Here is a 22,715-nt window from a genome sequence, read left to right on the forward strand (position 1 = left end):
TTATGTTGGTTTCATCATCAAGCCGGGGTCGATCCACTACTGGATAAAGGTCTCCCCTAGCTCCTTTCACTCTTCTCGGTCATTAGTTCTTTGCTGACATGTAGGTACATGCCGAACTATGAATTCGTAGGGTCTGTTTTTCCTTTGTTCCAGCCCACGTTCTGGGAAAGATTTTGGCAAACATTGTCTTAATGAAAATAAGAGACCTGATAATGTACATCCTCAGGAAAAACCAGGCTGGGTTTCTACCTGGATGCTCCAACTATGAGGCCGATATGGCCAACATTTTGATCAACTTATTGTCTTAATTTCATATTGATTATTTGTTTAATCGAAGGGTCAAATGATGGTTCATCAAGGACATCAAGTCTCCGAGGGGCCGGCGATAGCACCGCATCAGAAGGTGATGAAGGGATCGGTACGTCACGGGAGGGACACAAGACGGAGAGCGATTCCAACAGCCGCCAGACGCTGCAGACTCCCGCTTCTAATGCTAAAGCGCGACAGTCCAACAAGGAGGCCATCACTCTACTGCACTGGATTACCGCCAAGGAAAACCAGGAGTCACTCAAACAGATAGCTGAATATTGCGAAAAGGCATTGGAACTGGTGAGTGACCGTCTACAATTTTGTCATTCTTCAGCGATAACATCTCTGCGGCTTGGATAATCCTTCTATTTCTAACCGGTTAAATAAAATCTTTGGTCGTGAACATGATATTGTCATCTGTCAACATCAAGACATGTAACTTTGGCTTAGCATTTAGCTCATACGTTTTCGTTCATGGTGGAAATCCGGCTTTAACCAAGATGATTATTGTTCTGGTTGCTATTCTTGACTGTACTTACATCAAGCCTAGTGCATCGCTTTCTCTCGCTCATCACCGTTCCGAATATGTCTTGTTTCATGGCAAAACTATCGAACCTCATGCTAATGTGGCATGTTTACATTACCACATTAAAATCAAAACTAAGAAACACTATCCACACATTGTAGTCTGAGTTCAATGAAAACAAATACGTTTGGCTGACAAAGTTTAGTGTGCACTATTTATGTTGGATCTTAACAGCCTACCTCCACCCTTCGCCGCTGGTAAATAGTAACTAGGGTACTGTTCGGTTATCAGGAATACAGCGGAAAACACATTTTGAAAATAGCCGATAAACTGGATTATTTGTTAGGTTAACCTAACATAACCTAACCTAAATTAACCCAAACTAACAAATAATCCAGTATATCGGGTATTTTCAAAATGTGTTTTCCGCTGTATTCCTGATAACCGAACAGTACCGTAACTAGACCATAGCGCAGAATACTAATATTTCTTTTATTTTGTTAACTGTCAATACATGGTGGAACTGCATTGTATTATTGATTTAAATTAATAATACAATGTTGAAAATTTCCCTTTGAGGCTGACGAAACCGGTCGAAATGTAGTAAATAAAAAAGTGGAATAAGTCCAAAAAAAATTTGCATTTTATTAATATAAATCAAGAATACTGATTTATATTTTGTTTTATTTTAGTTTGACAGTTCGGTGATGGCTTCACTAAGACATGAAACATCAGAAGTTATGGGAATCGCAGGCCAAGAGGTTATGAAGAGGATTAAAGGACTGGAAGCCAGATTATCCGGACTGGAGCAACTCATGTGCGAGACAAAACGTCTTGAACAAGAACAGCTCGATTTGGCGCAGGCGTTTCATCAGGTGCTTACTCTAATCTCATTCATATAATAGTTCCCTTAATTGTATTTGTATAGCTGGTCATCTATTCATAAAGGTGAATTACCATTCATATGCTTCTAGGCGGAACAAAAGTACCTGGAAGGTGCATACATTTCGATTAATTTCTTCAAATAGGCATACTATGGGTTCAAGAATTAAAGAAACTCTGATTTTGTAGATTGTATTGTAATCCATTGAAAATGTTTTGTAGAACCAACAGAGCGCTGCGAGCTTGGGTGACCCCTCAGTCCTGCGAACGCTTTGTGAATCTCACCGACGTCAGTTGCGCAGTATGTTGCGCAACCATCAACGTATGCGAGACATCAGAAGCAGTTGCGCTAAGGCTAAAGTAGAATTCTCTCTCAATATCTACACTCGGCTCAAGTGAGTATACTGTTGCCAAGTGGATCGCATTCACAATAAATAAATATCATTATGATCACATAAATGTTAATACGTAAGCGTCGTTTTGAGAATAAAGCCATATTTATAGTAGAACAACTTAACCTTGAAATTGGGCAGATTGTGATTTCTTCTAGTGCGCACGAATTACATAGAGTAATTTTAATTATTGTTACCGTTATTTCCTACTGCTCTTACATGAAGCCTATTGCATCTTTTCTCTCACTCTTCACTTTCTATTAAAACTATGGAACTTCACGCGTACGTGGTATGTTAATTGTAGATACAATGTAACCTAACCTAACCGATTGCCAAGCAATATCTTCATTCAAAATCCTACTGTTATTTAATTACATTTTCCCGGGATTAAAGGAAATGTTTCAGAATCGTTGCCTTGGACATGCATTGATTAAAAAGGTCTCATAATTCTAATTAAATATGTTTTCAGGTGGATAGTGTATGTAGAAAATCGAATGTTTGAAACGGATAGCAGGCTGATGTTTTACCATCGATCTCTGGCAAGGCTGAAGCAGCATCTGGCTGTGGTCAGTCAGCTGCACCGTGCCCCCAGACTTTTCTGCACTGCCGTTCAGGAAATCGTTCGACGGAGGACTTTCTCGCAAGCCTTTCTTGCTGTAAGTTTATTTGCCGTTTTATTTTGAAAAGGATCAAATATATGAGTATAAGCTAGTTCTCCGTAGACGGCGGCACATTCCATTATATAGTATGGTTGCACTTTGGACCATATTGAAATGAAATAAAGGGCTACCATTGGAAAATATTATGTAGCCATGATCTAAATTTGGTAATTGGAATGGGAACGGTAAGCTGTACCATGCTGTATTTTCTGTCCTTCCATGCTGAGCAGAAACGTGGATACACACAGAGACAATGTCCACAAAATTTGGAAGCTTTTGAAATGTGGATATACACAGACGCATGCTCCCTATCATTTGGAAGGACAAAGTTATGATTTTGGAGGATAAAAAAGGAAACAATCAAAGAAATAAGAAATCAAAACTAGAAAATTGGCATACTTTGATCATATTATCATATGGCATCCTAAGTCAACTTCTACGTCTTATCATACAGGGGAAATTTCCGATAAGCAAGACTTTGCAGTTTTACTCCGCGTGCCGCGAGTGCTTTGCGAGTACTTATCACTTTGGTTACTTAACGCAAGTCGAATCCATGCCTCAGTAATCTATCACGAGATGATCAACTGATAACGCAGCATGGAGAATTATTTGTGCTACTTCTCTTGCGTATGCGTATTTGAACAAATTATTTCCGTATTTTTACAATGCGCACTAAAGAGAATGAATTGGGTAATTTCCATATTGCCATTATGTGCCTAATTATTTGCTTATATTTATGACAATGGATTATCAGATGACAGATGATTTATAATATTTCTCATCCTAGGATTATCGGTCAGAAGGGATATTTGTATAATTGAAATGGTACTTACTGTTTTCTATGAAAATCAAAAAACTGGAACCATTTGACAAATCATTGTCAATTTTAAAACAAACGAAAAATAACCTAAACTACTCAATTTTAGGCGAAACCTTTATGGAACAAATTGTATGGAATCGCACATAACTTTTAAACATATTCACAATGAAATTAATACGATTTCTATATACTACCATTTGACGGTAAGACATAATATAATATGAATTAAAATATATCGAACAGAGCCCTACAGAGACCGTGAAAAATACTCGTGACACGCACATCGTCTGTGGAGTCATTCGCGGTGATTCATACATGGGTGGAATAAAAATATCATTTGTCGCAGATATTTACGATATTTTGAAACACGCACGGTATGTTTGAATAAAGCTGCATGTAGATAAAGAATGTCCGGACTCTGACAAGAATCTCAAAGATTTGGTTTAGCCCAACACTCCATCTCTGTTTAGGACAGCCACAAACAGGGAAAAGATATGCAAAATCATCGCTGTCTAATAACGGATATGATACTGACATGTGTTCTTCAGACTGTGTAAATGCATTCGGGCATTATTGACATTAAAATTTTGTTGAAATTAATTTATTTCTTCATTTTCAGTGGGCGTCAGACTTAGCCTGCCATCTTTTGACCATTCACAATGATGAAGTGATGCGGCGGAAAGACTTTGACTCACTCTTTTCTGGACACTTCCTCGGCGGGCTGTTTCCAGGAACTGAGGACATGCCCCCTGCGTATGGCACGCAAGCTCCGCGTGTTTTCGACATGGATCTTCCCAAACTCACGCAGGCTGATGTCGATGTCCTTTCCGATAAGCTGCCCGATCTCACGCCAGAAATTATTGCTTGCGATATGTCTTCCGTCACACAGTTTTTTTTACTGAGGTCAGTAAAGTTGTATCATTCTTGATAATACATACATGCATACAACTTGAACTGGTATCCATTTTGTTTGTCGAATAAAATCTTTGTAGGTGAATCCTATAAATAAATTTATTAATTGTTATCTTGGTTTTAGGTCGGGTAGTCAAGAGAAAAGTGGGGAAAGGCAGGTCACCGATGAACGAATCCTGGCTGTTGTCAGAGAGGCAGGTTTAGATCGGTGAGTATTGCCTTCGATTCAGTTTCAATTAATGAGCAAAATGTAATTAATAGGATTATTGGTGTCTAAATAATAATATTTATACTGCAATGAGATGGTTAATGTAAAATGTTATTTTCTGATGCTGCAACTTTTCAGTTTCAGCGGATTTGAATCGGAGACCGACACCGAGGAGTTCGAGAAGGTGGGGCAGAGTCCGATGGAGAGAGGAAAAGCCGAGACGGGGAACGCCGCGGCCCCGCCTCGCCGAGCGGACGCGACCACGCTGACAGAGGTGCGACAGCCGCCGCCTAAACCTCCGCGCAACCGACCGCCTCCTCTCACCGCCGCTCCCCTACCGCCGATCCCCGAGACCGCTCTCCCCCTCTTTTCTCCTGCGGGCGAAGACTCACCTCCCCGCTCCCGGTTCTTCCCTTCGTGGACTGAAGCCAAAGGAGTCGTGTCCCCTGATCGTTTTCTGTACCCGTCAGAAGCGGATGGGGATTCTCTCGGAAGCGAAAATCCTCTACCGTCCGACACGTCTCCTTCCATATTCCGCGATGATTCTTCCGACGGCGTATCCTTGTCTTCCCTCTGTTTCTCTCCGCTGGCGATCAATCCGTCGCCCCCGTCCGTCTCTCCGGCTTTCCGTCCCGTCACTCTGCCCGTGGTCTTCGAGCACTGCTCCGATCCGCTGGGTGACTGTCTGCTGTCCCCTTCCCCCTCTCGTCCGCGTGTCTCCCGCCCGTGTCCCTGTCCGTGTCCCCCTTCCCCGTCCACTCCATCCGCGGCCCCCGGCCACCGAGCCGACTTTGAACCTTCCGACTTTTATATTGAAGAGAGCCCGCCCGACAGCCTCTGGCGTCACAGCGTGTCACCCTTCGCCGCTCTCTTGCAGGTGACACAACCACCCCGTGGCCGTTCTCTGCTGTCTATTCTATTATTTCACCGCTCTTCTCTAACGGTTACCTCTTTTTACTTCACTGTCTCGTGAAACTTAAACTTGAAACAATCTTTTAATAAATGTAATTTTTTTATAAAGATGCGAATATCTTTATCTACTGTAAATCTCCTCAGGTCAAAAGGCGACAAGTGTAATCATGTTAGATGATATAAGTAACTCAACAGTAAAGTTTTTGAAAAAGAATTTTGTAAATCAGGTTAGAATTTTTTTTGTTGACATGCATAAAATCTTTTGTAGATATCAATTAAGTTAATAATATGAATGCGTAACGTTAGTATTTATCGTGATAGCCAATAGAGAACTGCCACCGTTTACGGTTACCAGCCGATGTTCGATGTTCTCTATTATTTAAAGCATTTCCATCGTGTATTGATTGCAGATTTTATTTTGCTTTATAATTTGCTACAATTATTTTACACTTATAAGATGGAATAATATTGCACATTTGGGTCTTACGGTCTTATTAGACGGTAGTTAATTCTGTTGAATCGATTGGCGGAGAAAATGTCAGTTCATGTGCAGTATGTCAAATCCAGACAGCCAAAGTACATTGAGTATCTTTTTAAAGGCATTATTGTGCATGCTGAGGTGCAGTTCTTTTAAAACGATCATTGCAAATTGAAAATCAATAATTTTTATTGACTCATCACTTTTTTTTCTACCTTAATCATTTGTGTTTATTTAACTGTTTTAGATTCTTTTCATTCTATTATTTCTCATAATGTCGCGATTGTTATACTGTAGGCAAATGTTGTACTTATTTGCTTTAAATGTAATATATTTATTTTTATTTTACCACTTTTCTGTTGGCGTGAAATGTATTTTACGAAGTTGCTCTCGTGAAGTTCCTCAAATGCTGAAAAAAGGAATGCTGATTACATGTTGTTTTATTTGATTAGTGCATTTTTGCTTGGTGGCCAATCCTCATTATGTCACTTCCATTTCCTACACCCCATATTAATCTTAACATAAAAATTGTTTTATTATTTATTGCTACATATATTATGTATTTATTTTAATTGTTCAATTAAATGTAGAATTCTTTGACTTATGCCAGGTACATACACTAAGGTAATCGAATGCTCTCCGAAGAATAAAATTGTTTATTCTTTTCTACTTAAGATGAATTTATATTTTTTTTTCGACCATGTCCCACCCTGATAGGATCATATGGGCCTCCACAGAGTGGAGGTTTGTATTGACAGATTTTGTTTTTTACGAGAAATGGATGTCAGCCACTTGCTCAACCTATTAGGTCCATACCCTGACACACAAATTGAAAAACAATATGTGTACTTGCCAGACCCAGGATTCGAACCTGGGACCCACGGCTTTATAGTCCAACGCTTATGCCGCGCGGCCACCGTGGGGAATTTATATTACACACTTTTATTCATAAAAGGGAGTCATTAGGGTTGATCCTAAACAATATAAGCTTAGCTATTCATAGGGTTTTTTAATTTTATGAAAATATAATATGACATAATTGTATTTTCAATAATTATTATTGGTAAACATCACCATATTTGCCAGATTAATTTTATGTCCAGTTTTCTTCGAAGTTATGTACTTGAAATGCAGGCTAGACACGCTCATACTGACTTACTTATACTTTATGTTTACTCTTTTAGGAAAATCTCGAATCTCACCGCAGCGAAGTGGATAGTTTAAAAGAAACCCTCGCATCATTATCTCATATATGTTCCGAATCTATTAACATTTTAAAAAATCAGTTAGTTAAGTTGAAATCGGACACGGTCGAAAGTCAAGCGGCTCTGAAAGACCACTGCAATGAAATCTTATCCACTTGGGTCCGGAGCAATCTAGAGAATGCGGTAAGGGAGAGGGAAACCCTACAAAGGTTGACGGTGGACCATGAATTGGAGATGAACGATATCAAGCAGAGTTTCGCCAACAAAGATGACCAAATTCGCACGCTGCAAACGGAACGCCTCGCCGCGGAAGCGCGACACCGACAGATTCTCGAAGAGAAGATGTCTGATCTCGACGCTCGCCGGGAGAAGATCGAGAGTCTTCAGAATTCCATAGACGATCACCGCAGACTGTTGGAAGAATCGGAGATTGCCAAGCAGCGAGCACTCAAAGACCTCCAAGAGAAGATGAGTCAGGAGTGCAAGGGGGAGCTGGAATCTCTGAGGTCTCGCTTTCGCCTGGTCGCCCTCACCAGCATGGACCGGTCGCCCTCCGAATCCAGCTTGGAGAAGATCGAAAGACCTGACATGATCGAGATAGCCAGTCACAAGACGATCCTCTCCAAGACCAAAGAAGACATGGAGGTGGAAAAGGAAGACGCCGTCAGGGCTGCTCTGGAGTCGCAGGAGGCCGAGTGGAAAGCTAAACTGGAACAGGAAATACAAAAAGTCCGCTCGAAATTTGAAGTGGAGAAGCAAATAAACCTGACGGACTCCGTGAAGCGGATCATGGAGGAGAAGGATCGGCAGCTGGAGCAGTCCAGGGAGAGGGAGGGCCTCCTTCTCAGAGAATGCATGAAGTACAAGGAGACCATTCAGCAGCTGAGCGATCCCGAGACAGGTGACTCCCTGCAAATGCGCATTGCCCAGCTCGAAGCCGACAAGCGGCAGTTGGAAGAGGAGCTCAAACTGAAAATTGACGCTTCCCAAATGGCTGCTGGAGTTTTGCAACAAAAGCAAATGTAAGCAGAAATTATATTGACATCTATGGCTCATTTTTCTATATTGCTTATTTCAACTACAGTAGGCGCTCAGTAATTCGGCACCAATATTTTTTCACCTATATCGGATTATTGGATTTCTATAGGAAATAATTCTATCACAGATTTGAACAGTAAAAATCGGGCACCGAACTGCCGAGCGAACGGCTCTCCGCTCTGTAATCCGGCAGTTTAATGTGAAACCTGCCGGATTATAGAGCAGGAAAGCTGAGTTGCAATATGCCGGATTATCAAGCGCCTACTGTATGTAATAGTTAATGGTGGTGTCAAGCAGCGTCCATTTGGAGGAAGTTTCTGTTAACTGTATCAATGTTCATCTTTGAGGGTCGTTGTCTGATCCTGACTTGATCTATTGACTTTGAAGTCATAAAATGAGAATTAGTAGCAGTATATTTATTTGTCTACCTTTGACTGTAATATCATCAGAGTCTGAAACTTCTTCATATTCAGTTTCTGATTTTTATAAGATTATAAGAAGCACTGCGAATTCATTAAACCTCAAAATGAGATAAAACATACGTATTTATGTGTCAGTAAATAGATAAAAGCTTTGATTGAGGATGATTATTGATTTCGTGCAAGATTAATGTGATGACTGTATTGACTTTCAGTGAGCGTGTGCAATTGAAAGATTCTTCCACCAGTCCTGACCCCAAAATTAGAAGTAAACTGTTAAAAGGTCACACTCCGGTCGGCTTGCCTCAAGGAACCCTCAGCATCTCTTCGTGCAATACCGGTGACACCGTCTTGATTCTCTGGGACGGAGCTCACTCAAACTATACCGTCTTTCAGGTAAAACTGACATCAATATGAATAAATTGTGATAAATTTTATTCCATTGCTGTGCTTGAAATACTAAGGAATTCATTACATTTCTAGGAATCCGCATCTCTATTTCTTCTCCATAGTGACAGTCTGCCCGCTTTGGATCTCAAATTAAGTCTCACAGACGAATCTGAAAGGCGGTTTTATTCCATCGGTGAAGTTGAGAGCAAAGAATTCTGTGCAGCAGTTAAGGTACAATATTATGCAACATTTCTAAAACATTTTGTAATCAGACTCCAACTTTAATTTTAATTTTAAAATGCAGTGGAACCCCAATCTACCGTTCTCGCATAAATCATTTTCCCGCATGGATCGTTCAATTTTTAAAGTCCCGCTAAACATCCATAAGAACAATGTTAAGTAAGCATTAACCATTCCCAGATCTATCGTCTAAATACTATGGTCCTGTCACAAATATCCCGATTGACCGTTTTTGTTGAATATTTTTCATTTCGCTTTCGTAGAATTGTTTATGATACTTTTTATTATGCTTTGTTTGCACAGATCGTTCAGTCGCGTTGCTTTGATTGCACAGGCCGGTCAGGCTTGCCTTGCATCTCGTATCATGAATTTTTATAAGTCGCAACTAAAATGCCCCCCGTGAAGAAAACTAAAACTCCAGCTGAGAAACTTAAAATAATTCAAGACATCGATTTTTTTTTTTATATATCCCGCATTTATCGTTTTTATTTTAAGGTCCCTTGAAAATCATAGAATCGGGGTTTCACTGTATATGTTTAACGAATCTATTACGATTTACATAGCAACCGAATTTATGTTTTGTCATTTGATAATATACCTAATAAGTTTTATTTTTTTAATATCACTGATATATCATATAATGTATGAATCAGAGCAAACTGGTGCAAGTTTATTTAGTTGTTTTACCCTCAGTGTGACTGGATTGTAACTAATTTCTTTTTGTTTGAAGTTTTGCTAACAAAAAGTAGATAGAGAGAAATTTCTCTAATTCCTCAAAGTATGGTTCTTTTTAATATCTTCTGATTACAGACATTGGTTATCATTTTCAGAGTGGAAATAAATATCAAGTGGCGTACAAGGCACGCTTTTACCGAGTCCGCGTTAAGCCCTTTAAATACAATGAGAGTCTACTCAAGACACCTGCTTACTGCTGTGATTCTTCATCTAAAGACAAAGGTATAATACAATTTAGTTATAATTAGATGCTTCCAAATAATTACTATTTCCCCGAAAACCTTCATTGATAACTATTTGCAAAGTTATTTTTACTTTTTAGTCATAGCCACCCCGCCGCACATCCCATTGAGTTAATGTCTAGTTTTTTAACTATATTTTTGTATAAAGAATTAAAATTAAGATTGCTCCAAATGCACTCAAAAATATTAAGTTATTCAATTGCAATTTGTAAGAGCTGACTTGTGTCTTATATTATAATATATGTGTCGCTGAGTTTCAAAACCCGCTATAACACTTTTTCATTATGTTGAGAAAATCAACAAAAATTTTTTGAACTAAAAAGGTTTTTGAATGTTTCAGTAGTGTTATAGTGGAATTTGATAGACACATTGATTTTGTTTCATAAATAACAGTTAATCGTAGCGGCTTTTGAAAGAGGCGATAAAATTTTCACGTAGAGATTTTAATAACGAATCGCAACGATATATATATCTTAATTATTTCAAAAAAGTGTTATAGCGGGTTTTGAAACTCAGCGACACATATATAATTTTATTTATTTTTAACCATGTCCAATCCTATGATCATTTTGCCATCCACAGAGTGGATGTTGTAGTAACATTTTTTTTTGTGCGATATTAATTTGATGTTATTGAATTTCAGCAAGCAGTCAGAGTAAATCTGTGACAGGGATGAGCTCTTCGTCCATGGGCATCGCGGGCGGTTATGTTCCTTCCAAGAACCAGAGCGTGACGATGGCCAAAAGCGTTTGTGCCGTTCCTCCCGACTTGGCCGCCTCCTCCTTTCCTATGCCTGTCTTTCAAAAACTCTCTGGGAAGTTTATTATCAAGCGGGAATCGTTCGAGGAGAGACCACAGGAGACCGCCGACGCCAGGCCAGAGCAGATGGACTCCATCGAATGCAATCCCGATCTGCCGCCTATCGTCAATGAACCGCTGTTGAATCCGTGCTTCTTCATCACCTCGGTGGAAGCGCCGCACGTCTCATTGAAGAAGATCTCGTCCAATGATTCCAATACGGATTCGGAGACGGCGGCGGCGAATCAGCCGCTGGAGAGTGTGCCTTACGATAGTTCTAACGAAGAGTGCGGCACGTACGCCGGCTCGCCTGAGAATTTGGGCCCTTTTGTTTCTGAAATCGCGGAGGAAGCCGCGCCTTGATATTTCTCTTTCTGTTTTTTTTTGGAATTCTTTTACCGGTATCGTTACCGTCTTTTGTTAACAGCCGTTCTCGAGAGTGACTGCGGACTGCGTTCGGTCGCCGGTGAGAAATGATCTCGTCTCTCAAAACTTGGCATTGATGCGCGAGGAATTATATTAATTTTATCAATCTCATTTCTGCGTGATGCGTGCATAGATTGAATGAAATAAATATGCAAATTATTATTTTTCAACAAGGGATGTATTTTCTGTTCAAATACAAGAAATAGCTTTAGTGACGGTGGAGTATTGCCATGATTTAGAAAGAACTTATGAATCCATTCCTTGTAATTATTTCTCCCACAAAACTGTTTACCATGTTACTTTAACTTGGTTTGTCAAATTTTGAATTCACAATGGTTTTGATATTGTTAGATTGCGCCGTGTGGTGAGTTAAAATAATATGTCCAACAAATAGTTTTGTCTTATTAAATGGCATTGTAATCTGTACCTACTTTTATTGACCACTATGAATTTACACTATTTAACGTATAACATTAATTAGAAACATATCGTATCCCTAGAGAGTTTTAGCGCATTGGAATTATTGCACTTTCCAATCTGGCCAGTGCCCATAATAATAAATTATCTCCTTCACAACAATATCCTTGTAAAATTATTCTTTCTCAAATCTTTTCTGTTTGATGTCTTTTTATGAGTTTTTTTTCTTCTTTGAATGGTTTTTATTTTATTCAATGTCTCTTGGAGTTGTTAAAATTAATTTTTCATGAAAGTCATACACAAATTATTATTTATTATTGACTAGCTAAAACTGTCTTATTATTATGTACATGTAAATACATATTATAATAGTGTGTGTGAGCTTGGCACGGCACGGCTGCATAATATATTTATTTACAAATTATTTGAGAAGAAAACTGATTCTTTTTTGTATCTTTGAGATTGAAACAGTCAGAAATCTTAAATAGGTAGGTTTAACTAAAAAAATTGATTTTTCTTTTTTCTTTGTTATGATGCTATAGTCGTCTCATTATTTCGATACAGTATTAGAGTTTCAGTAAAATACCAGCACCAAAAAGAAAAAAAATAAAAAGTTAGCATAATAATTAATGGTAATAATCTCCATTCTTTTAATAATATAATTAAGTATTGCAAAATTTCTGTGATATTCTCACTCGATAATGGATACTTTTTATAGAGATCGATTAATAATTGTTAATTGCAATCATAATATTAAGAGAACTCAATTATTCTTACCTCATTCGGTAATGTTTAACTCACAGATTTTGTAATAATTCTCAAAATGGTTATTAACGTGTCGCCGCTTGGCTAAGTTATGCTTCTACAATAAATGGCAGTTGTATGTTTGCATTATTGCCATTCGTAAGTGAAGCGCCTCTAAATATTCTATAATAACACCCATACATAGATACCATTTTGTGTTGTCACGGTGTTATAAGGGAATCGTATGCAGCTTTCTTATAGTCGACTGACTGAATATGCAACGTTTCACAGTTGTGGGCATATTTGTTAAAAGGCATTCGCTGTTGTATAATTCTTCACCCGTAGTGAAAAATATTCAACGCAACATGTGAGAAATTCAGTAGCGTGTGATTTTATTATAAGGATTTGTGTCATATTATTTTTTTTGACATTAAATCATATCTTTCACATGACAGTATTTGTGTGGAGTTCATAACTTTACTTTCAAGTGAAGCTTTCTCATAGGAAAAGTATGTAGGAAGTTTTAGTCAGTGATACTGTTTTGCGTTGGATATTTTTCACTATGCTATGCTTCGTGCGAGCTCTGTTTGAAGTAACGGATAGCCTTAAAATAATATTACTTACCTAAAAGAATGCCAATGATAATTTAGTGCGATGATTCGTGGTATGAATAATTGTTGCGTTTTTGGCTGAATGTTTTAATTTGTTTTTTATAAATAAAACGCTAAATTGTACAACTGTGCCTAGCTGTCAAAATTTTCAACAATCTGCTTATAATATGCTGTAGATTTTGTGACTGTTTTGATATGCAAAAAATATAATGAAGTAAACTTGTCTATGATAGTTTATATTCGTAATTTAAAATATTTTGGTGTATACCAGTGATAAACAAACGATTTTTATAATAACGTGTATTACTATTACTAGTGACTTCTTCTGATAAAGTAAAGATTTCACATAATAACATTTTAACCAATTAAAACGTACACATTTAAATAATAAAATGTGAAATAATTATTTGATGATTAACCGTCTATATTAAAAGTAGACAAACTTGTGATTTATATTTTTATGTCTCGTTGATTTTATTTTGTGTCTGAAAAAACTCAATAACTGTATTTATTCTCGTATTGGATTAATTACTACATTATATTTGTTTTCACTTTATGTCAGTCAGTCGAAATGTTGTGTTCATGATTTTTTATTTTTTGATTACTTATTATGAACTGACATTTTGTAATAAATTGATTTCGGTATCAGACATTTTCTCACATTGTACAAAATATAACAATGTAGTTGCATAGATGGTCGGTATGTGATGTACCTTATACAAAAAATAAATTTTTATACAAATGAACGAATCGTATTTTATTTATTAAACAATTTTATTTACACTTCCACATATTTTAACAATCTTAACTTACTTATGACTCAATTATTAATTGTGGCTCATGGCCGAGAATTGACTAAAATGATGCTGATTTTGAAACTGGCTTTGATAGCAATCATTATTATTTATTTGCGCTGAACATCGTAACTTAAAATCACCAACGTGTTCTTGTATTCTATTGATTTCCATAACGGGTTCACTATTATCAGGCAGTATTGTATTATGATCGTTAATATTATGGTTAATGGGTTCATAGAAAAACTGCGTATTAGTTGAAGCGTAGTCTATCACCGGTATTTCAATTTCTGTCTCTATTGGAATATTCTGCATCGCGTCCAGCTTTTGCCCCACTAATCTTTCATCGTAAGAATATCTAAATGACTTAGTCGGACACCCTTCGTTATAATCATTCCTTTCAAAGTTATTAGGGTACTGTTCGTGGTTTGAATAGAAATATTTTGGATCGTGAGCGACGGTATCTATCACTCGAGATGTAGGTAATTCGGTGTTGTGATATTGAGGATAGTATGAGGATGTCGGCAAGCATGTTGATTCTTTGGCATGGTGCTGAATGTTTGCATGGTCTTCGAAATTAACCCTGGAGGAACACGACATAACGTTTGCCGGTTCATCCAGAATGTCATTTTGTAGAAAACTTTCAGGGGAGTAACTCGCATTCAATTGACTCGAGCCGCTTATGTTCGAGTCTTCGTTTGATATAATGAAATGTTGAGAATTTTGTTGGCACTGCAACCAGTAACCGCCCTCCGCTTTGAAGTTTTCTTTGTGAATTGTTCCGCTACCTAAATCGATGAAAGTCGGCGGTGAGTTGGCTAATTCGCTGTTGTGTTCTTGGAATGGTGGATAGTCAGGGCGTAGAGGTTGATCCAGCTGGAATATTTCTTCCGGTTGAAATATATCACCGGTGATTGGGGTGAAGTCATAGTTGTGATTATTTTCAGGAGTCTCATGGCTTATTTGGTATGCAAAATTATGAATGTTTTGATCATTCCTTGCGTGTACAGGTGTTTCTTGTAGCTGCCAGTAGGAGCTATCCACAGATGGCGCTTGTAAGTAGTTCGGCGAAGTGTTGTGAGTTAAGTATTGACTATTATTATTATTTTGTTGATTTTGTCCGCAAATGCATTCGAATGGAGAACACGAACATGAGTATCCTGAAAAAGAAAATTGATTTTAGTAAAACAAATAAATTAGTATTTATTGTGTTCATATTAGATCGTGACGATTGTAGGATGTAATAGAATTAATGAAAAGTATTGATTATTAATACTGGTATCGGTATTGATAACATATCGAAGTATTACCATCAAAATGACTTTGTCCACAATTCTAAAAAAAATCGTTTAAGATCGGTATGTATCAATATTTATTTGACAGTTCTTAAATTCACTAAATTATCTGGAAAAGTAGTGAGGAAAAATATTATAGTGAATCAAAACATGCAGTAGATACCTCCTGGGTATTCATTTATAAAGGATAGTAGCCAACAAAATTGATGACTGAAGGATGAAGGTGGTTTAGATAAGTCCAAATCAAAATAGTAAATTTTTTAATATGTTTTTTTTGGTGGCGAGTAAGTACTATTTAATAAATTAACTCCACTCAATAAAATAATACCAGTGAGCCATAAATATTTAAAAATAAAGTAGACATTCGAATTTTCACCATAGATATTTGTAGTTACCTACCTATTATCATTTTCATTACAAGATTTTAGTATGATTTTAGTCTATGACTGTCAATGCCAAGAAGTTGTTTGTAAAGTTTAGTGTTGAATGAAATTAAAGTTTTTATTGATAAAACCTGTGAACATTGCTGGAAAACAGCGCCTCGTAAACGTAAGTCTTTTTTAATTGACAGTAAAATTTATAATGCATAATAAATTAATTACCTTTTGAGCTATCAGCAATTAAGGGTGGTGGCTGCAGGGGTATGTTTGAATTAAGTTCCCGCGATCGTTTCGGCACGCGTAACGACAGGAGCTGAAAACAATAACAGGCAATGTTGAAACATTGTATTAATGCGCAATCCCATCTCGAAGAAATGTTGAATATTCATTGCCGGGCTTGTTTGGCCTCATAAATAAAACACCTTATCATTAATGTGTCAATACATTATGGATACGCATTGTGCGGTCCGGGAATGTTGAAATAACTAATAAGTTTGATTGCTCTGGTATGAAACCCGACGATTATCGACGATATCTGTTTACGTTTACATATTCATGAAATAAAAATAAATAGATATACGCATATAGGTATAATAGCTGTAGTATTTTCTTCAATTGAAATTTAACGAAAAAAATATTTTGAAATTTTCCAAGATTATTTTTAAATTCAGTTTCCTCAATTTATATTGCTTACTTTATTTTATTGTGAAAAACATTTTTATGACACCGAAACCGAATATTACATTATTGTAGCTACAGAATCGCATAAAACCTTTTCCGTGTTGAAAAATAATGCGTGTTGACAAAAATTGAATTTTCTTCAAACCGCCAAGAAATAATTATTGTTCTAAATTTAAATTTTTCAAAATAATTTTTCATGCTATCATTTTGAAGACAAAATAAGTGCAGGACAATAATTAATACGTCCAAGAAACCTTCCTTTTAAAAGTTTTCATCAAATATTTGGTACAGAAGTGAATACATAATAAGTAGGCAGCTACTACAATTATATACCTACCTAACAATATTTTTAACATAACACCTCTGATGCATTAGGTACTAATTATTAGAAAAAACATTACATTTTGATTTTACTACCACGAATGTTTATTATTTATATTTTCCACCAATGAAAAACGGTTTATTTCGGAAAAGGTTTTCTCAATTAGATCTTATATCTGGATTAATCATTGTCTGGAATATCTTCATCCCCATAGAATCCGAATAATCGAGATTATACTCTACTTACATTCACAGAATTGGGGGGAAGGGAGAATTTTCACTGATGATACTCGTAACACCACAAGAACTCACGCCAGATGCACATTTAAAAAAATTCCATTGGTTGTTTTTAGGGATTGCAATACCGAATGAAAATATCAATACCAGTTTTTCAGTATTTCCTATTGAATACTGGTATTTCTTAAACATTAAAAAAACAGAAGTAGGTGCTTGTCAATAAATATAGCTATTAAAATCTTTTTAAAATATTGTTTTATAGCAAAAACTTACATACCTACATTTATTATGTAGACATTTAAAAATATGTATTGATCATAATTGTAGAACTAGTGATTTTTTTACAAATAATTTTAATATATTGATAATTTTAACTAAAGCCCTCAAAAGTTCATCAAGTGCAAATAAGCCCGGCTGCAAGAAAAGCTTCTTAAATTCAACGCTTATAGAATAATAAATGAACATTTTTGTCATGGATGTTTTCTATATTCTATTTCGAAATAATATTATGATAATTTCATCCCGACAATTACTTATATATATTTGATGAAATTAGTTTTATTATTTTTTCACCTCGTTGGATTCACTCAATATATTTGCATTTTAGCAGCACATAACTTATAATTCAATTTCAAAAACGTAAACGAGTGTGCTTTCTTAATATCTAAAATTCCGGTATTTTGGATATTTAAAACCGGTATTTCGGTATTGATAAATACTGGAATACCGGTTTTGAAATACCGTTATTGTAATCCCTAGTTGTTTTGTACTTTGTTCATGTAAATAATTTTGCGTATTTTTAAGATGATACTAGATCATACTTTCTGATGAAGTAACCGCCACATCTGCTTCATGGGAAACTACCGCTGATTGAAAAATAATCATTATATTAGAACCAACCTTATCTCCAAGAGCAGCCTCTCTGGCGAGCAAAACGGCGAGTCCCCGAACCCTCCGACCGGCGCCGAGCGACCTCCTTGCCTCGCTGGCGCCCTTGGCCTCAGGTCTCGGGTGGTCGTGCGCGCCCTTGGCCTGGAAGAACACGGCGTGATCGGTGTGTCGCCAGAAGTGGGTGACGGGATAGCCGCAGTGTCCTCGGCAGGCGAGCACCTCCAAGCGACCTCCGGGGCATGCGCGGTTCGGGCATGGTTTTCCTGGGAACGAATTCAAATTATTAGCAAATGCTCTAATTTATTTCTTCAATGCGAGTCACTTTTGATTAATAATGCTGTTCTATCTGAGCGCATAAAACGTAACATCCATTAACGATATTGCATCGTTTTATGTGCAATAATCTTCTTCTTCATAGTCCATTTCTGCCACTTAGGAGTTAGGTGGAGCTTATGGACACTACGCGGCATCTCCAAGGATCTGTCGCTTATTAGTTTTCTTCCATACTTATAGCGGGTCTATCCTATACACAAGGCTGCTTTCGGCCGCTACGACGGCTAACTAGGGTAGGTTTGTATCAAAGTATTAGCACTTATTGTAAAAATTAGAATAAGTTGGTTGTAATTGTGGCAATAAGTGCTATATTTTAACAGCACCTCTCTTGCCTGTGATAAAATTTAGAGCGAGATAGACAGTTTTGACTGTTTAGACGGCTAACTTATTGTAATAATTATAATACCTAATACATAAATATGATAAAGTGATAATATTTATCACTTTTGCGGTCGATAGTCGCCTTGTGTATAGAATAGACCCGCTGGTCATGGTGGAAACTCGTAACACCGATTAAATTTAAGTAAACAAACATCATTTTATATGTAAATACTGTGACAATTCTTTGAATTCTAAAACTATATTAAACTATTTATTTTGTTTTACATAATATTTAAGCATTATTGAACACATAATTTGAAATACCGATGTATCTATAGTCTAAGGAAATCCCCCAAAAACACACCGTACATATATGTTTAACAAATATTTGTAGCTACTGAACGGGACTTGAATCTGCTTCCATCGGTTTCCTGCCAATATGCTTTACCAACAAAACAACCGGTGCAACTCAATCACGCCGCAAATTCCGTAATTTGAGATTACGGGCGCTTGCTTGTTAGCGATTAGACTGATTAGTATTGCACATATTATTTGTTTATTGGAAATCACATAGGCTGGAATTCGATGGATACAGGATCATGTCCTGTTTGGCAAAAAAAAGGTAGGTATGTTATTTATGTGTTCGAAATTATGTAAATTTATCTGAGATAGGCAAAGACGTTATTTATTTTGGCATTTTATTAGGCTACGAATAAAGTTCAAAATGCTATAACTTTATAATAATATACATATGTTAAGCCTGAGCTAACACATATGTATATTAACTGTGTAAAGAAACTACCGTTATATAATATGACAATAATTATTTTTAACGGTGGGTCAATCATTAGTTCACATTTAAAAAGTATCATAATTTTTAAGTATTATATTTAGAAACTTGTTGTTTGATATAACAGGGCTGGAAATGAACCGGAGCGCACCGGAGCGCCGTTCCGGTTCGTGAAATCGGTAAAGTTATCGCTCCGTCTCGTGGAAAAAATAATTTGACCGTCTGATCTAGATATACCGTATAACAAAAAATCTAACACGTATTTTTATAAAATACACATAAAATTTGATAACAATGTTAATATCTTCAGAAAATTGTCGAGCGCTCTGGTTCGTAAACTTTTCCATTTCGAGCGCTGTGTTATGATAATATAATTTTTTGTTACTAGTTACGAGTAAGATACAGATATAGTGGGTAATTAGGTAGGTAACTACATACCTTGTTGCTTTTTCCTGGCTTTGTCGCAAATGGCCGGTCTCAGGTGGACTCTGTCTCCGCTTGGTAATTTGCACCTCGCCGAGCAGACCAGTACTCCGAGGCAGCTCTTCTTCAGGATGTGGACGTTGTGGTTGTTTGTATTGCGCATTGCCCAACCTGATGACAAAAGAAGTATTTTTAATTAACTATTTTTTTTATTCAACGAATAATTTACAAGATTTAAGAATGTCACATTCGGGCGACAGTTAGTAATTAAAGTCATACTTACTTTCATTTAAAATACAAAAGCCGATCGCCAATAGTAGCTCAATTTGGAAAGCGCTTCAGTGTGTATTAAAGGCCATTAGTTAAAATTTGTCGCAGTTAAGTATGACTCCTTTAGCTTCCTTCTGGTATATGTACGTGGGCGCGATACCCGAAAAATACGGGTTCGATTCCTGCGTGTCTTACTTTTTTAAAAAGATTTTTTTTATTGGTTGTAATATATTTTCTCTTTATATTTAAAAAAATATGTATGTTCAAAAAAGTATTTCATTAAAATGACGAATCGCGATAGAAAAATGCTATTCTTTTTACGTTTATCTCTTGATGGAAAGATATGATATTAAAATAATTAATAACAAACATTCATTAAGTATGTTTACATTTATATTGTACCTATTCCCAGTATCAGTTTCGTTTTCCAGAATTATCACATTGGCGATAAAGAATTCTAATATGATGACGTTTATGATCTAGAACTCATTTTTAACTAGATAATAAATTACCATTCATTTCCAAATCAATATCTAACACACTATTAAATTCAGGGCAGGTGATTAAATATGGTCGAGTCCGGACTCCCACCAGGAACGACAAAAATACAAATTATTTAGGTGAATGGAATAATACGTCTCGAACAGTCTTGGCTCTTTCTTTTCAGCATTCTACGACACGTAAGGCATGTCAGTAGAATTCATGAATTTATACAACTACCTGTGTCATCCAATGTTTGCTTTAATATTCTGACATGGCATGTCTAAAAGACAAGAAAAGTGGACTACACAAACGGACACTAACGATCCTAAAATTTATGACCGTTAGGTATCGCTCGTAGGTAGCACACGTAGCAGGCGTTAATCGTTAGACTGAAAGTGCGGAGTGTCTGGGTATAACGAATGTGACCAGAAAAATGAAGCGCTTAGATTCAAATCCCCCTAAAACGATTTTTGAAATTTTTTGAGTTAGATAATAATATGTATTTAGATGGACATTTTAGTTACCTATATGGTGGCCAAAGATTGAACTTTACAAACGCCACAAACCGTCAATACGTATGATAAAAAATTAAGGTAAATTTCAAAACCCGCTAAAATGGTTGGGTGTGCTTTTCAAATACCCCTAAAATGGATAAGCCAAAATACCCTTCAGAATGTACGAATTAAATAATAAATAGGTACATAAAGTTCACAGATTTAATATATATGAGTTTTCTCATTTTTATCAAAACTACCTAAAATGGTATTTCTCATTTTTCTCAGAACTACCTAAAACCGTTTTAGGGGTTTTGAAACTAAGCTTTTCAAATGCTCATAACATTTTTATGTATGCGCGCCAGTTCAAGGCGTTTCCATATTTTCTACATTTAACGTAAATATCTTTTGCGTAATATCACATGGTGCTCTGTCTATAAAAATTCGTATTGTCAGAATATGTCTGTAATCTGTATAGTGTTTGTGTTTACCTGAGGCATGCCGCTTGGCCTCCTCGCTGTGCGGCGGATAAACGAGGCGGCAGTGTCCGTCAGCCCACTCGCTGAAGGAGTCGAAGGCGCTCACCCTGGGCACGGCTGTGTCGTTGATGTCCCACTCGGGGGCCACTCCCAGGCTGGGTCCCTGCGGAGCCCCCGCGCCCTGCGGGGTCAGCTGCGGCCCGCAAGGGTGAGGGGTGCTCATCGCCTGGACTGGAGACGCCGTACGCTTCCTGAAGACACAGATGATTGTTGTAAATGACTAAATATTAACTTTTCATTAAAAGAGAGTAGTCACACGTCAGGATCAGGGTTTTCAAGAAGCAAAAGAGGCGACCGCTTCGTAAAAAAATACTGACATCTTATAAATTAATATGCGTATTTTCTACCGTCTGGGTGTAAAAAAGCAAAGATTTCTATGATGATGATAAAATCAATAGGGGCGTACCGAGCGAAGGTGTCTAGGGTGGAAGGGTTCTTTGAGGGTAAAATACCCGAAAATTCATTATTTTCATCAATATAAAAATATATTAGTTATGTATGACGTATATTCTATCACTAAAACTGAATTTTATGAGAAAATATAAAATAATAATCTCATTCCGGAGTTTGAATGCATCACTTTTGAATCAAAAAATATTCTCTCAGAGTTTCAATAAGTTACAGGTCAGTATCAAAACGTAATAATGCATAAAACGTTTCTGCAAAAATGTGTTTTTTGTACAACAAAGCGCAAGGAATTATGAAGAAAATGAGAAAGGATATTCTTTCTCATGATTTCGTTTCATGTAAGTAAAAATATTGCATGTTGCGCAATTTTCTTTCATTATTAAGTAGATTTTAACATTACGAAAATACGGGGTAATTTTATTATACTTTTATAAATTTTAGATAAATATGTATACCTAATATTTATTTTTTCATTTCATTTTTGTTGCCATTCAAAATATATTTCTGTACTCAGTGAAAGCTCACTTAAGTGGCAACATCAGTCTTGGGTATCTGCTCCCAAATTCATTACCAGGCGTAAAAAACTGCTGATGCTTCCTGTATAATATACACGACGTGTGGAGATGGGGTAACTTAAATCATGATGCTTCATATCAAAACGTAGGGCCTCGTGATACGCTCGATCATTGTTT

The 22,715-nt window shown here is 36.7% G+C and overlaps 2 protein-coding genes across 3 annotated transcripts in view; one reads left to right on the forward strand and one right to left on the reverse strand.

Annotated features, from left to right (window-relative positions):
• Atg17 (autophagy-related 17) overlaps window positions 1-14,107 on the forward strand; it is a 29,165-nt gene extending 15,058 nt beyond the window's left edge. Inside the window, exons 7-18 of one of the 2 annotated variants that reach the window (XM_085955620.1) lie at window positions 338-609; window positions 1,528-1,710; window positions 1,940-2,112; window positions 2,579-2,765; window positions 4,208-4,491; window positions 4,625-4,708; window positions 4,853-4,982; window positions 7,283-8,325; window positions 8,976-9,156; window positions 9,244-9,381; window positions 10,221-10,347; window positions 11,011-14,107. In XM_085955620.1, the coding sequence (XP_085811746.1) occupies window positions 338-609; window positions 1,528-1,710; window positions 1,940-2,112; window positions 2,579-2,765; window positions 4,208-4,491; window positions 4,625-4,708; window positions 4,853-4,982; window positions 7,283-8,325; window positions 8,976-9,156; window positions 9,244-9,381; window positions 10,221-10,347; window positions 11,011-11,528 (3,320 nt within the window). In that variant the 3' untranslated portion in view covers window positions 11,529-14,107. Of the gene's footprint in view, window positions 1-337; window positions 610-1,527; window positions 1,711-1,939; window positions 2,113-2,578; window positions 2,766-4,207; window positions 4,492-4,624; window positions 4,709-4,846; window positions 4,983-7,282; window positions 8,326-8,975; window positions 9,157-9,243; window positions 9,382-10,220; window positions 10,348-11,010 lie in introns of both variants that reach the window. The other variant, XM_085955619.1, reaches the window with a different exon arrangement.
• LOC147065872 (uncharacterized) lies at window positions 14,100-21,800 on the reverse strand. The gene is made up of 5 exons (XM_085955621.1): window positions 21,568-21,800; window positions 19,845-20,000; window positions 17,972-18,225; window positions 16,055-16,145; window positions 14,100-15,317 (listed from the first exon to the last, which is right to left on the reverse strand). Exons 1-5 carry the CDS (start codon window positions 21,776-21,778, stop codon window positions 14,191-14,193), a joined length of 1,839 nt encoding a protein of 612 aa, XP_085811747.1. The 5' UTR covers window positions 21,779-21,800; the 3' UTR covers window positions 14,100-14,190.
• Between the last annotated feature and the right edge of the window lie 915 nt (window positions 21,801-22,715).

This window comes from Rhyacophila brunnea, unplaced genomic scaffold, assembly GCF_057557595.1.
Source record: "Rhyacophila brunnea isolate RB1 unplaced genomic scaffold, BYU_Rbru_1.0 scaffold_5, whole genome shotgun sequence".
NCBI lineage: Eukaryota > Metazoa > Arthropoda > Insecta > Trichoptera > Rhyacophilidae > Rhyacophila > Rhyacophila brunnea.